Source organism: Indicator indicator, chromosome 11 (assembly GCF_027791375.1).
Source record: "Indicator indicator isolate 239-I01 chromosome 11, UM_Iind_1.1, whole genome shotgun sequence".
NCBI lineage: Eukaryota > Metazoa > Chordata > Aves > Piciformes > Indicatoridae > Indicator > Indicator indicator.
In genome coordinates this window covers 26737342-26749741 of record NC_072020.1, presented here as the reverse complement: position 1 = coordinate 26749741, position 12400 = coordinate 26737342, and the positions used below count along the sequence as shown (strand labels likewise).

General features: G+C 42.0%; 1 protein-coding gene across 1 annotated transcript; it reads left to right on the top strand.

The window, feature by feature from the left end:
* Positions 1-8991: 8991 nt before the first annotated feature.
* On the top strand, positions 8992-10948 carry LOC128969900 (cytochrome c). Its single transcript, XM_054384875.1, has 3 exons — positions 8992-9112; positions 10209-10385; positions 10529-10948. Exons 2-3 carry the CDS (start codon positions 10217-10219, stop codon positions 10675-10677), a joined length of 318 nt encoding a protein of 105 aa, XP_054240850.1. The 5' UTR covers positions 8992-9112; positions 10209-10216; the 3' UTR covers positions 10678-10948.
* Positions 10949-12400: the final 1452 nt, after the last annotated feature.

Here is a 12400-nt window from a genome sequence, read left to right as displayed (position 1 = left end):
AAAGTCCCCAGATACAATAAACACCTTAAATCATATTTGTAAAGCTTTTTGAAAATAAGAAAACAGCACAGGAAACTTTAATGGAAAACTCTCTCAGGGATTAGCAATTTGCTTTGGAAAATGAAATCCAACCATAACTTAAATTGCTATTTTCTGTGTGCTGACAGATTTATATTGCTGCTACCAGATTTCTGTAACGTAGCTAATATTTGTTCAATGAATACCTTAAGAAGCTGCAGCCAAATGGGGATTAGAGAAGCAGAAACAGCATATAGACTTTTTTTTTTTTTTAACTGCTTAACTAAATGAGAGATTATTCAGTTCCTGGAGAGGACCTGAAGAGGGAGCAAAATGGCATTGTATTGTATTTTCCACTGATAGTTTTTTTTCATTGCCGTTTCCTAAACTGTGCCATTAAGAGAATAGATTCCCCTCTCCCTTTGTGCAGATCATCAGAGCTCAGGAGACTGCCAGGATCATACACTGAATATATGGCTCAAACAGAAAGAACCATGCTTCCAGCTAGTCATTACTGACTGGAATTTCCTTTACAGGAAAAGATACTAGCAAAGAATCATGGCAGAAATTTAAATTCCCTGATTACTTTATTCAGGTGCAAGACCTTCAGGAGGCCAGTCAGTATATGGTGCTCTGGCACTGCATTATTTTCTGTCCAAGTATTCAAAGGGCTCTGTGACTACCATGAGGACATAAGGAAAATGACATTACAGGAGTCAGAGCTTCCTGTTCATTAGGAGAGAATACTCATTTTCTATCCCACCTTTGCACATCTCAGAAACAATCAGACTTTTGGTTCCAAAAATAGAGATTATTAATGCATTTATTAGAACACAAGAGGAGTACAGGTGAGTATCTAGAGGATTAAGTACAAAGTAAGTGAACACCTTAATAACAGATGAAATTTAGAAGTGAAGTATGAAGAAACATACTGCAAAGAACTGTTGAGGACAACACAGCACCAACTGTTTTAAATTTTAAAATAGTTGTTACCTCCTGGGGGCACTATTTCAAATAAGTGCAGACTCCTACCTTTTCTTCCACTTCTAGCACCATTTAGGAGAAATTAATGTTAAACTGCAGAGAAGACAGACTATTACGTTATTTCATAATCCCTGTGAATATTGCATTTTGGTTTATTCAGCACATTTCATACATATATACACACACCCATTTCATACATACAAAAAGTAAAATGTCTGGAAAAGAGCACCAATATTAAAAACAGAATTAGTTATGCCTCAAGAAAGATATGTGAAGTCTGAACTTCTTCTTTCTGGGAAAAACAAATTAACAAACAAACCAACAACAAAACAAACAAAAAACAAAACAAGAACAACAACAAAACCAAACAGAAAACAATAAATCCAAACCAAGTCAAAACAAAGCAAAAATCCAAACAAAAAAAACCCCAACCAAATAAAGTACCCCAAAACTCTAAGCTACAACTGAGCAGTAAGTGCAATAACACATTTACTATGCAAAGTTCCATCAGTCATTTGCATCATCTGTCATGCATGTAAGTGCATGAATGAAAAATCTCTGAGACTTTTTGTTTGGTCAAATTCATCAGACAGAAGAACATTAGAAAGCAAACTCTACTTGTTTATTTTTCTGCTTGGAATATGATGAAAGCAAAGAGTTTAATATAATTTTTTTAAAAGTCTTAGAGACATATCCTAGGACCATAAGAAAAGCATCTGCAATGCTCGTAGTTTGGATTAAGTGTTCTCACTGCTCTGAGACTTCATGCTTGAGGATAAAAAGCTCATCCTGGGTAGTTTTCAGTGTTCACAAAACAACCAGTTTGATTACTGTCAGAAATCAAGAGAAGTGCAGCCAGCAGGTCAAGGGCAGTGACTCTCCCCCTCTACTCGGCTCTCATGAGCCGCCACCTGGAGTACTGTGTTCAGTTCTGGAGCCCCTGCTACAAGAAGGATCTGGAGGTGCTGGAACACATCCAGAGAAGGGCCAAATGGATGATCAGAGGGCTGGAGCACCTCTGCTGTGGAGACAGACTGAGAGAGTTGGGGCTATTCAGTCTGGAGAAGAGAAGGCTCCAAGGAGAGCTTATTGTGGCCCTCCAGTATCTGAAGAGGGCCTACAAGAAAGCTGGGGAGGGACTTTTTAGGATGTCAGGGAGTGATAGGACTAGGGGCAATGGAGCAAAAATAGATTCAGATTGTTTGTTAGGAAGACATTCTTCACCATGAGCATGCTGAGACACTGGAATAGGTTGCCCAGGGAGGTAGTAGGTGGAAGCCCCATTCCTGGGATTTTTTAAGGCCAGGCTGGATGTGGTTCTGAGCAACCTGATCTAGTGTGAAATGTCCCTGCCCATGGCAGGGAGGTTAGAACTAGATGACCCTTGAGGTCCCTTCCAACCCTAACAATTCTATGATTCTATGGTTCCTAAACTCATATGTGAAAACAAGCAATGAAGCTGAGATAGCAAAACCTGATTCTAAAACCCCCAGCCACGTGATTAGTTGGTTACAAATGTTTTGAAAACTTGACACAACAGGAATCAAATCTAAGCAAAGATTTCTGCAGGGAGGAATCCCACCTCTCTAGTGACAAAAACATCCCTGCAGCAGTGATTTCCTCGCAGGGAAGAAGACAGTTTGTAGATCAGTCTGTGGTCCATGTCGCCTTGTGACTTGGTCAAGCTTCACCTCCAACAGCTCCTCCTGCTGCTGTCACAGAGCCCCCAGAGTCCTACAGAGGACAGAGCTAAATTTGCCAGTTTATGGCCTTATTTCTTACTTACGTTGTAAAAGGTTTCTCCATTGAAAATCCTAAGGTAAGCAAAGCTTTTATTTTTTTTTTTACAACCCCCCATCAAATCATGGGACATGCTCATGCTCTTATTTCACGAAAGGACCTCCAGTCTGGCCTGTAGCTTAAATACAAAGAATGGTGTAGGCTTCAGTAGATTACATTAGATTAGCATATCATCATTAAATAAGGAGACCCAACTATACAAATCTCCTTACAACAGGAGTCTTAATGTGGAGCTTTTCTCAGGGCTAAGTTGATGCTTTGGAGACTAATTTGTCAATATCTTCAATTAAGCTCCTGCAGAAGTACTTCTTATTCTATAGCTTGGATTATTCCTAAGATAATGTCCCAGCTGATCATGTAAATGAGAGGCTCCCTCAGATACACAAAGCAAACATATTACCAATGTAGGCAATGGTCATCCCCTCCAAAGAGGATATGGCTGAAATGCTTCAGTTTGATTCATTAGAAAGAAAAATATTTTTAAAAAATTGTAATTTACATCTGATAGCTTTGACTGATTACTCAGGGCCTCAGTTTCTATTTTCAGGTATCAAGTAATCAGCCTAAGCTACCACATTTTGGCAACTTTCCAGCTGCCTGCTCTGATTTCCACTCTGGATTGGCTGGTACCTGTGTCTCTTCTTTTTCTTTTTTTTTTTTTTTTTTTTTTTTTTTACAGTTTACTGCAATAGTGAGCAGCATTGCCTCAGCCTGTGCCTAACTGGAGTCCACAACATACTGGCCAGGCAATTCTCAGCCTGTTTGTCTGAAACCTCTCATAACAGAATATCCCTTATCTCCTCTAATGCTAGCTACCTGCATCCACACCTCGACAAAACTCACTTTCCAAAACCAAAGGAACAGAAAATACAGAAAGAACTCTAAGTTCTGCCTTCACCTGCTAAGATCAAATCCTTCAGCTGCCACTTTGCACCCTGGGGTGCAAAACATATTTCTATGTCCCACTCCCAAATGTTTTATCCCTGTAACAATATAGCAGCAGTTCTTTTTAATATGAGAAGATCTTTTATCTTTTCAATAATGGAAATATGCATCAAATGCAATCCAGTTATTCAAGTCAATACAACACTTGTCATTAAAAAAAAAGGCAAAAAAACCCCACTCCAAACAAATATCACACTGTTGCTGAGACAACTGCACAAAGCACACATTTGCTGCCACAAGAAATTACAACAGAGCTTAAAATACAACCAAGACTTGTTTGATAATAATGCTACACAAAAGTAGATGTATGCACAAATTTAGCTTTGTCTTAAGAAGGAGCCTAATACATAGTGATGCTTAGCAACTGCAGCATCTCAGAGACTCTGCTCTGTCCTTCCACCTGTTCCAAGCAGTAGCATATTTGCCCCCTCTGACTTAAACTATATAAAACACAGTAAGCAGCAAAGATTAGAGGTGTTACAGTGTGGTGCGCTGGAATCCCCCTCCCACATTAACAATAATCAGGCTAAATCAGTTTGGAAGCAAACGAAGCTGTATTTACAGGCAAAACTGCACTCTATAATAAACTGCAATGAATATGTACAAATATACACTACTCACAACATTTACAAATATGTACAATTGATAGAAAAACACAACAAAGCCCCCTGGCCCCAGAGGGGCCATGCTTCTTTCCCCCTGCCCCTTCCCAGAGCATGCATGCAAAGGGGAAGAAAGCCAAGAAGCAGAGGTTTGTTAGACTTAGCTTGTCAAGGTCAGCACGCAGGTGTGTGTTACCTCCCGAAGCCAGCAGAATGCTCAGCAGAGAAACACCAGACAGAAAGACAGAGAGAGGCTGCCTGTACCTTGTTTTGAATACTGACTCTTAAACATTTCTATCTCTCTAACGGAAGTGTTTAGAATAACCATTATTTTGCTTTCTTACACCCAATTGTGATTCATTTACATTCTTGCGCTTTTCTGCTCGAACTTTGTGAGAAAAAATTAAAGGTATAGCCTTAAAACCATCACAAGAGGCATGCCATTCACCAGTCATTTTTATTCACTCTTCAGTCTATAATGCTTCCCATCTTCATTCCTCACCTGTTTAGGTGAACAGGTTCCTGTATTCCATCCCAAGGCCCTGTAAAAGACCTAACAAAACCAAAGTCATCAGTATATTTTAACTGATAGGACATGCACTGTAACAGCGTTGAAAATTACCCCTCATAGCACATGTTTGCAGCTGCAGAGTATTTTTGAAGGACCTCAGCATCAACAATTTTGCATGCTTAGCCCAGAATCACTCTTTCGTGTTGATACATCAGGCTTTGAAAATACTATGGAGAAATTCAGCTTTCTCCTGAACAGTTTCAAAGGCAAGGGTTAAATGAACAGCTTCCGCCCAATTCAGAAATCGTAATGGTGCAAATTAGTGCTGTTCTGTAATGCAGTAAGATTTGTGACTCAGGTTATAATTGAAGATCTTTCTTAAAACCAGCTCACACCATCATGATTGCAACACAGACCACGGACTCACCAACACTGGTACAGTCAGCTGGTATCTAGCAGCAGCTCAGGCTTGGCCCACTTCCATGCAGTAAGAGAATGAAAAGAGGCCAAAATATTCAATCACATAATCTCTTACGTTTTCAACAGAATAAATGAGTTCTAAGGTATTTGTATAAGACCAAACAAGAAGTTTATCACAGAACTGAGAGAAAAAGAGCTGTTCTCTGGAATTCCAGTCTAGCTCTGCAATGCCATACTTCTTTTATCTGCAATGTATCTCTCAAAAAGAACTGGTTGGCTCCTTTGTCACGTTTCCTTTAATAACAGACTTCACATGTTTGTATTATTTTTCCTTTCTTTCGGACAGAATAATTATGATTGCAAAATAACTACTGTTCCATAGTGTAATGGACTAAGGCAGTAAAAAGACAAAGGTATTTCAGGTGTAACCACAGTGAGTAATAATTAAAACACTAAAATACAAACCTTCTAGGTAGACCACGCCAAGGCAATTAACATTAATGAATGTTATTAACATCAATGAATGAAATTAACATTAATGAATGCTAATCCACATAGAAAAGCAACAGTGCATTGAAAATGTGCCCTGAGTCATTTTAGTTTACTCCGGCAATTCAAACCCCCAAAGCCAGAAAAGCTTTGACTTTGTCTTCAGCATTGTCTCTGGAAGTCCCACCACACGTTCTGTCCTGCATCAGAAGTGTGTGCAGGATTTGCACTACATGATTACACTAAAGATGCTATATTTACCATAGAACAATAAAACTTCACTAGTAGTCTGTCCTACTGCAGAATGTTTCCAAAAAATGGGCACTTTGAGCAACCTTGCTTCCTGCTTTACTTACAGACCATTTCTTACTATTGTGTTGCTTTGAACTTCCTATTCACAGAATTGTCAGGATTGGAAGGGACCTCAGGATCATCTAGTTCCAAACTCCCTGCCATGGGCAGGGACACCCTCCACTACATCAGGTTGCCCAGAACCACATCCAGCCTGGCCTTAAAAAATTCCAGGGATGGGGCTTCCACCACCTCTTTGGGCAACCTCTTCCAGTGTCTCACCACCTTTATGGTGAAGAACTTCGTCCTAACATCTCATCTAAATCTACCCTCCTCTAGTTTTGCTCCATTCCCCCTAGTCCTATCAATACCAGACATCCTAAAAAGTCCCTCTCCAGCTTTCTTGTAGGCCCCCTTCAGACATTGGAAGGATATTGTCTCCTTGGAGCCTTCTCTTCTCCCAACTGAACAACCCCAACTCTTTCAGCCTGTCCTCGTAGGAGAGGAGCTCCAACCCTCTGATCATCCTCTTGGCCCTTCTCTGGACATGTTCCAGCACACCCAGACCTTTCTTGTAACAGCAGCTCCAGAACTGGACACCCCAACAACCTTAAACCAGTAAGTCAAGTCCTTTCTATTTCAGATACCTTTTCTTGCTGGTGAAAACACACCTTCTGAACTAGTGTATACCTATATTAGGCAGAAACTCTGCTTCCACTAACAATGCAATATGCAAATCCACAAGTACTGCATTTGCATCATTTATACCTTCATGTAAGGGCATTTCACCATGCCAGCTGGCAGTCACACAGCAGACATCAGTGTGGTCAAGTATAAGGCAGAGAAAACAACAGTTCATTTTACAAACTGATTTTTAATATACCAATCATTAGCAATGAAGGGTTAATAAAAGCTCTCAACATGCAGTGCTCAGTATGGAGCACACACATTTAGATGGCAAAACTCAAAAAAAATTAGGAGTTACAGATGTTTGAAGTCTGCATTCTATGAAGAGAGAACCTTTGAATGGATGTCAGTGGGCATCAGTCCTGTGTCAGTGTGAGCACATCAAGTGCTTAAAGAAGCTTAAGAATTTACACTACTGTAATTTCTTAAAGAGGCTTAAAGAGGCTATCAGCTTCTTCCTCTTTTAAAGGCAAGAGAGACCAGAGGTCTTATATCATGAGTCTTGTGATACTAATTCACATACATCTGACACAAGACATAGAAGCCTCACTAAATAAAATTAGTTCTTACACTCATGGTAGAGTCTAAAAATATGGGGGGAATGCACTGTGAAAATTCAAAACCAAATGGCAAATAATAATAGCAACAAAAAAAAGAACGTTTTTAGTTTTTTAACTAGTATTCCAGCCAAACCTCCTAATTCTGGGAGTCTGACAGTTTGAGGATTGAATTGGGCAACACCAGAAGTCACAATGCCAATTTAAATCAGCTCCATTGCACATATTTTAACTCACTCCCCATGAAGTATATGAAGGTAGCTGTCTCTCTTAAGTCAATTAGTTTTATTTTGGTAAGTGTATTGTCAAGATTAGAGTGGTAATTCTTAAAGTTTAGGAGTGTATTATTTTGTATAAACCTCATGATGAAGTCTTCAAAACTGTACAAACATCTGTCTCGTGTTCTACACACCATGAGCACTTGAAAACAATGCATTTTCTCCAAATTTGGAAGTAATCATTTGTGAATTTCCTTATTAATCATGGGCAACTCATCTGTCATCAGAGGAACCTTTGATGTATTGTTACTCTCACTCCCTCTTGTATTATATAGGCACTTCAGATGAACACTGCTCCACAGAGCAATTGCAAGAGCACTTGTACCAGTTCCAGCACAAAGGAAAAAGAAGTTTCTCAAATGACCGACAGTGGGAAATGCTCACAATTTTCTGTCTATAGTTAAAGCAAACGGTTCACCTCTCGTGAACATTATCTTTAGATCATTGGACATTACTACACGAGGGTTTTTTTTAACAACTTTCCCTCCTCCTGGCCAAAGAGGGCAAGGGGAAATTCACTACTGAAAATCTTTTTAGGAGCCCACAATGTGTGGGAATCAATACATCCCCTTCATGAGCAGTATGATCTACTGTGAGGTGTCCTGTCCACAGCAGAGGTGTTGGAACTAGATGATCCTTGAGGTCCCTTCCAACCCTAACAATTCTGATTCTGAGACACAGCACTACCCGGCCTGCTGGGAAGACGTATGGCGTACCCCCTCCTTTTCTTGTGGCTGACTCTCATGTAATACTCTCATCTTCCTCGAAACTACGACTTTAGCATCCCACACGAGCTACAGGCTGCAGCCGTGCACCTGCTCCCGGCTTCAAACCCGTACGCAGCTCCACGGCCAGCGCTCCCAGCCAGCCCTGCTCCACTCTGAGGGGGCTCAGCCTCGCTTCCGCTACTGCCACACTTCAGCCTCTTCATTCTTCATATTCCCTTAAAGAAGTATCTGAAACTTCACCGCATACACGGCGCACAACAGTCCTCTCCCCTCCCTCCGTAAGACGCCAAAAACCTCCGAGGAGCGGGATGAAAGCTGCCGGCACGTCACGACACAGGGCCCGCCCAGTGCCACCACGTGTCTGTCCAGCGCCCCCCCCAAAACCCGCGGGACTATTTCCCCGCCTTCCGCTGTGAGCATGCGCCTGAAGCAGTGTCACTCGCCCTCGTGCCCCGCCATTCTTTCGTACTGGCGTTACCTCTGACGCCATTCCGCAGGGAGAGGGAGGGAGAGGAAGTCCGGGGCCCGCCAGTCGCAACCTACCCTGCTAGCCGCCGCCGCCTTGGTGCTCGCCTTGGCGGATAGGCTCGATAACCAATGAGAAGCCTACATGCAGACACTTGATTGGTTGTAATGACCGGATGGGCGGGCCGAGTGCCGCCATAGCTTGGTTGCGGCAACACCGGCTTACATAGGGCGGAGCGCGGCGTGTCCTTGGGCTGAGACGCCGGGCGGTGCAGGAGGTACCAGTGTTGTGGTCACCGTTGTGGGTGAAGCGTCAGCAGGGCGGCTGGACAGGCAGGTGAGGGCAGCAGCCGGTGAGGTATCCGTGCGCGTGGGCCCGCCTTGACCTGGGCTTGATGTGACCTGGGCCTGACTCGGATCTGGCCTGTTACGGTGGCCTAGGGGGTCCGTTAGACTGGAGGGCGGTGGTGAGGCAGCTGAACGGGAATAGATGAGGGTGACTGGAGGTGCTGTCGTCTGTCCTGAGAGCGCGATTCATTGCTCCATTGGGCGAGGTGGGGAAGCCCGGGGCCGCGACCTAAGGAAGCGGCTGGGGTGCGGCGGAAGGTCACCGTGGGGCCTACTGTCCCCATCTCGGCGGCTGTGTCCCACAGAGACTGGGGGAGGATCCGGCTTGTCTAGGTCCTGCTGACGGCCACTCGAAATTGAAGGTGATGCGGCCTGGCCCACGCGCCCATGCCGGGTGAGCCGTCGCTGTGGGGTCATGATGGGGTCGTGATAGGGTCGCGCCAGTGTCGTGCCGCTTTCTCGGAGCGTTCCCCGCCACGGCGGGAAGCCTGCTTCTCGCCTCAAGGTCAGCCCCAGCGGAGGTGTAGCTGGAGCTGGGAAGTGCGGTTGCCCTTGGCTCTCGCCACACCGCGTACAAATAGCGTTGCTGCTGGCAGTGGCTCGGGAGGCATCCCGGCTCGTGGCAGGGGGAGCAGGCCAGCTTGGTAGCAGTCGCTCCAGACTCCAAGGTGATGTGCTGGTGCACTTTTCCACCTGAAATGGAACACATGCAAATTCTCTTGTCCCATTGCACAAGGTTATTAATGACTAGAAAATTCTCCTGCTATGCAACTGATAAATAGAAGCTGTATTCAATTTATTCTTCAGAAATTATCTCCATACTGTTTAACTGCTGCAGGGTAATTACTTTGGCTCAGGGAAGGCTCTTCTGTTCTTCAAGCATTTTCATCATCTTGGTACCTTTTAAGTTACTTTAATGATTCTATGCTAATCTTCAAACCCTGAAGCTATAGTTTGTGGATAGAAAGTTTGCTAGAAAATTACTAGGCTGAGGAGCTGTGTAAACTGACAGGACACCTTTAACGTTTCTGTTGAGTAGGTGACCTTGACATTGCAGTACTGACCTCTGTGTGTTCTTGTTCTAGTACTGAAAATGGGAGATATCGAGAAGGGCAAGAAGATATTTGTCCAGAAATGTTCCCAGTGCCATACAGTTGAAAAGGGGGGCAAGCACAAGACTGGTCCCAACCTGAATGGCCTGTTTGGACGCAAGACTGGCCAGGCAGAGGGCTTCTCTTATACGGATGCTAATAAGAATAAAGGTAAACTTAAAGCTGCATATCTCAGTTGCTAGGGACAAAAATATTTAGAGCATGGTGTTCTAAAAGTAGAAATCTGCCAAAAAGTGAAATTATATGTGGCACATGTTTGCTATTGTAAACTGACTTGTTTTTCTTCTCTCTAGGCATCACCTGGGGTGAGGATACTCTGATGGAGTATTTGGAAAATCCAAAGAAGTACATCCCAGGAACAAAGATGATTTTTGCGGGTATTAAGAAGAAATCTGAGAGACAAGACTTAATAGCATACCTCAAATCTGCCACTGCAAAGTAAAAGTGATCTGCTGCCTTATTTATTTCACAAAGGAGACGGCAATGGAAATGTCTGTGATGAGATTGGTTTTTAAACTTTCTATTTTTACATGTATTGCATCTAACCTTAAAGTCTGTCTCACCCATCAGATAACACTGCTTACGGTGGGTCACTGGAGTACACACTTGTTTGGCAGCCATTAACTGAAACTATGTAATCTGATTGATTTAGATAACTTATGTTGTTCAGTCATTCTTGATCATAAAATTAAAACAAAATAAAAGAAACATTTCCTGCCTCTTCATTGGTTAAAAAATAACTATAAATAATCAAATGTGTTATTGTCAGTCTCATAATAGCTTTGGCAGCCCAACTCTTCCAGATTGAAAAAGCAGGGTGGTTTTTGTCATCTTCCACCATATTCTATTATGCTGCTTTAAAGATTTTTAAAATCCCCAGTATAATATTTTTCTAAATTTAATCAGTGCTAGATGTTGTGGTATATACTAATTTGTCTACAGCTTGCAATAAGGCTGCATTTCATCTGACTTAACTTACTGTTTGTGAAATGGCAGTTATGCCCAACCGCTTCTTTTTTTCTATCTAGGGAAAGCATGTTACCTAATTTATCCAGTCTTTGATAGCCGCATGCACCAGTAGAGCACAACACCCCTTTGGAAACATCTTCATTTTTTTAGAGTGTTACTGAAACCCTTTGTTTGATAAATCTGAACACAGCCATTCTTGGTATAATGAATAGAACCAGAAAAACATCCTGTTCTGGAAATATATGTGCTAAAGATCAAGCTATGAATTACTGAATCTTCTGAATTCAGCAGAAGCATTCACCTAAAATCTACTGTTACAGGCAATTTCAGATGAAGGGGTACAGGACTGAAGGTGCTGGTAAACTAAAAGGAAATGGTCTTCCTTTGTGCCTGGCTTTAGCCAATGTCATAACTTCTGAAAGTTCTGTTCCACACAATGTAAAGCAGTATTTTTAATGTTTTAACTGCATTTTTTTTTCCATACTAAGTGAATTGTTCAGATGATTGTATTTACTGTGTACCAACAGTAAGGTATAACTTGGAGCAATCAATACTGTAAATTAAAAAAATTGAAAGTCTTGTTTGCTGTATGTGTCTAAAATGAGTGGAAAAATAGTGGGCATGTAGAGAAAAGTTGACACTCTAGCTTTATAGTGTTAGGAAACAAGCAACAGCTCAGCATGAAAAAGAGTGACTGCTAATGGGGTTGATCTGAGAGCATTCAAGTGTGGCTAAGTTAAAATATTTTGGGCTAGAAGTAACAAAACTAAATTCTTTCACCAGTGTTGTCTTTATCAGCAGATAAAGCAGATTTTTATCGGGAAAATTCAAAGTAGGTTGAAACATGTAGCTATGCTGTAGGATTGGCTGAGGTCGAGTCATGCCAAGTAGAATTGTGTGCTTAAGGACCTGAGTTCCAAAGGGCTGTTACTCAGAACTGAGTGAAAGGAATTAAGTTTACTAACAAGTTGTTTAACTGTTGATACCATATGTCTTGTGATTTGCAAATTTTTTTTCAAACAATGTGCAAGCAGGACTTCTTGCAAGTAATCTTAATACTAACTAACAGCAGCTTCTTTACTAAAAGCTTGTTAAGAGATGCCTTCATATCACAGTAGTTTGTCTCTGCATTTTCAGAAATTATGTTAATCTTAACACCTCTGTGGCTGTGCAGAGCTTAGTTTGCACGGTGAGGG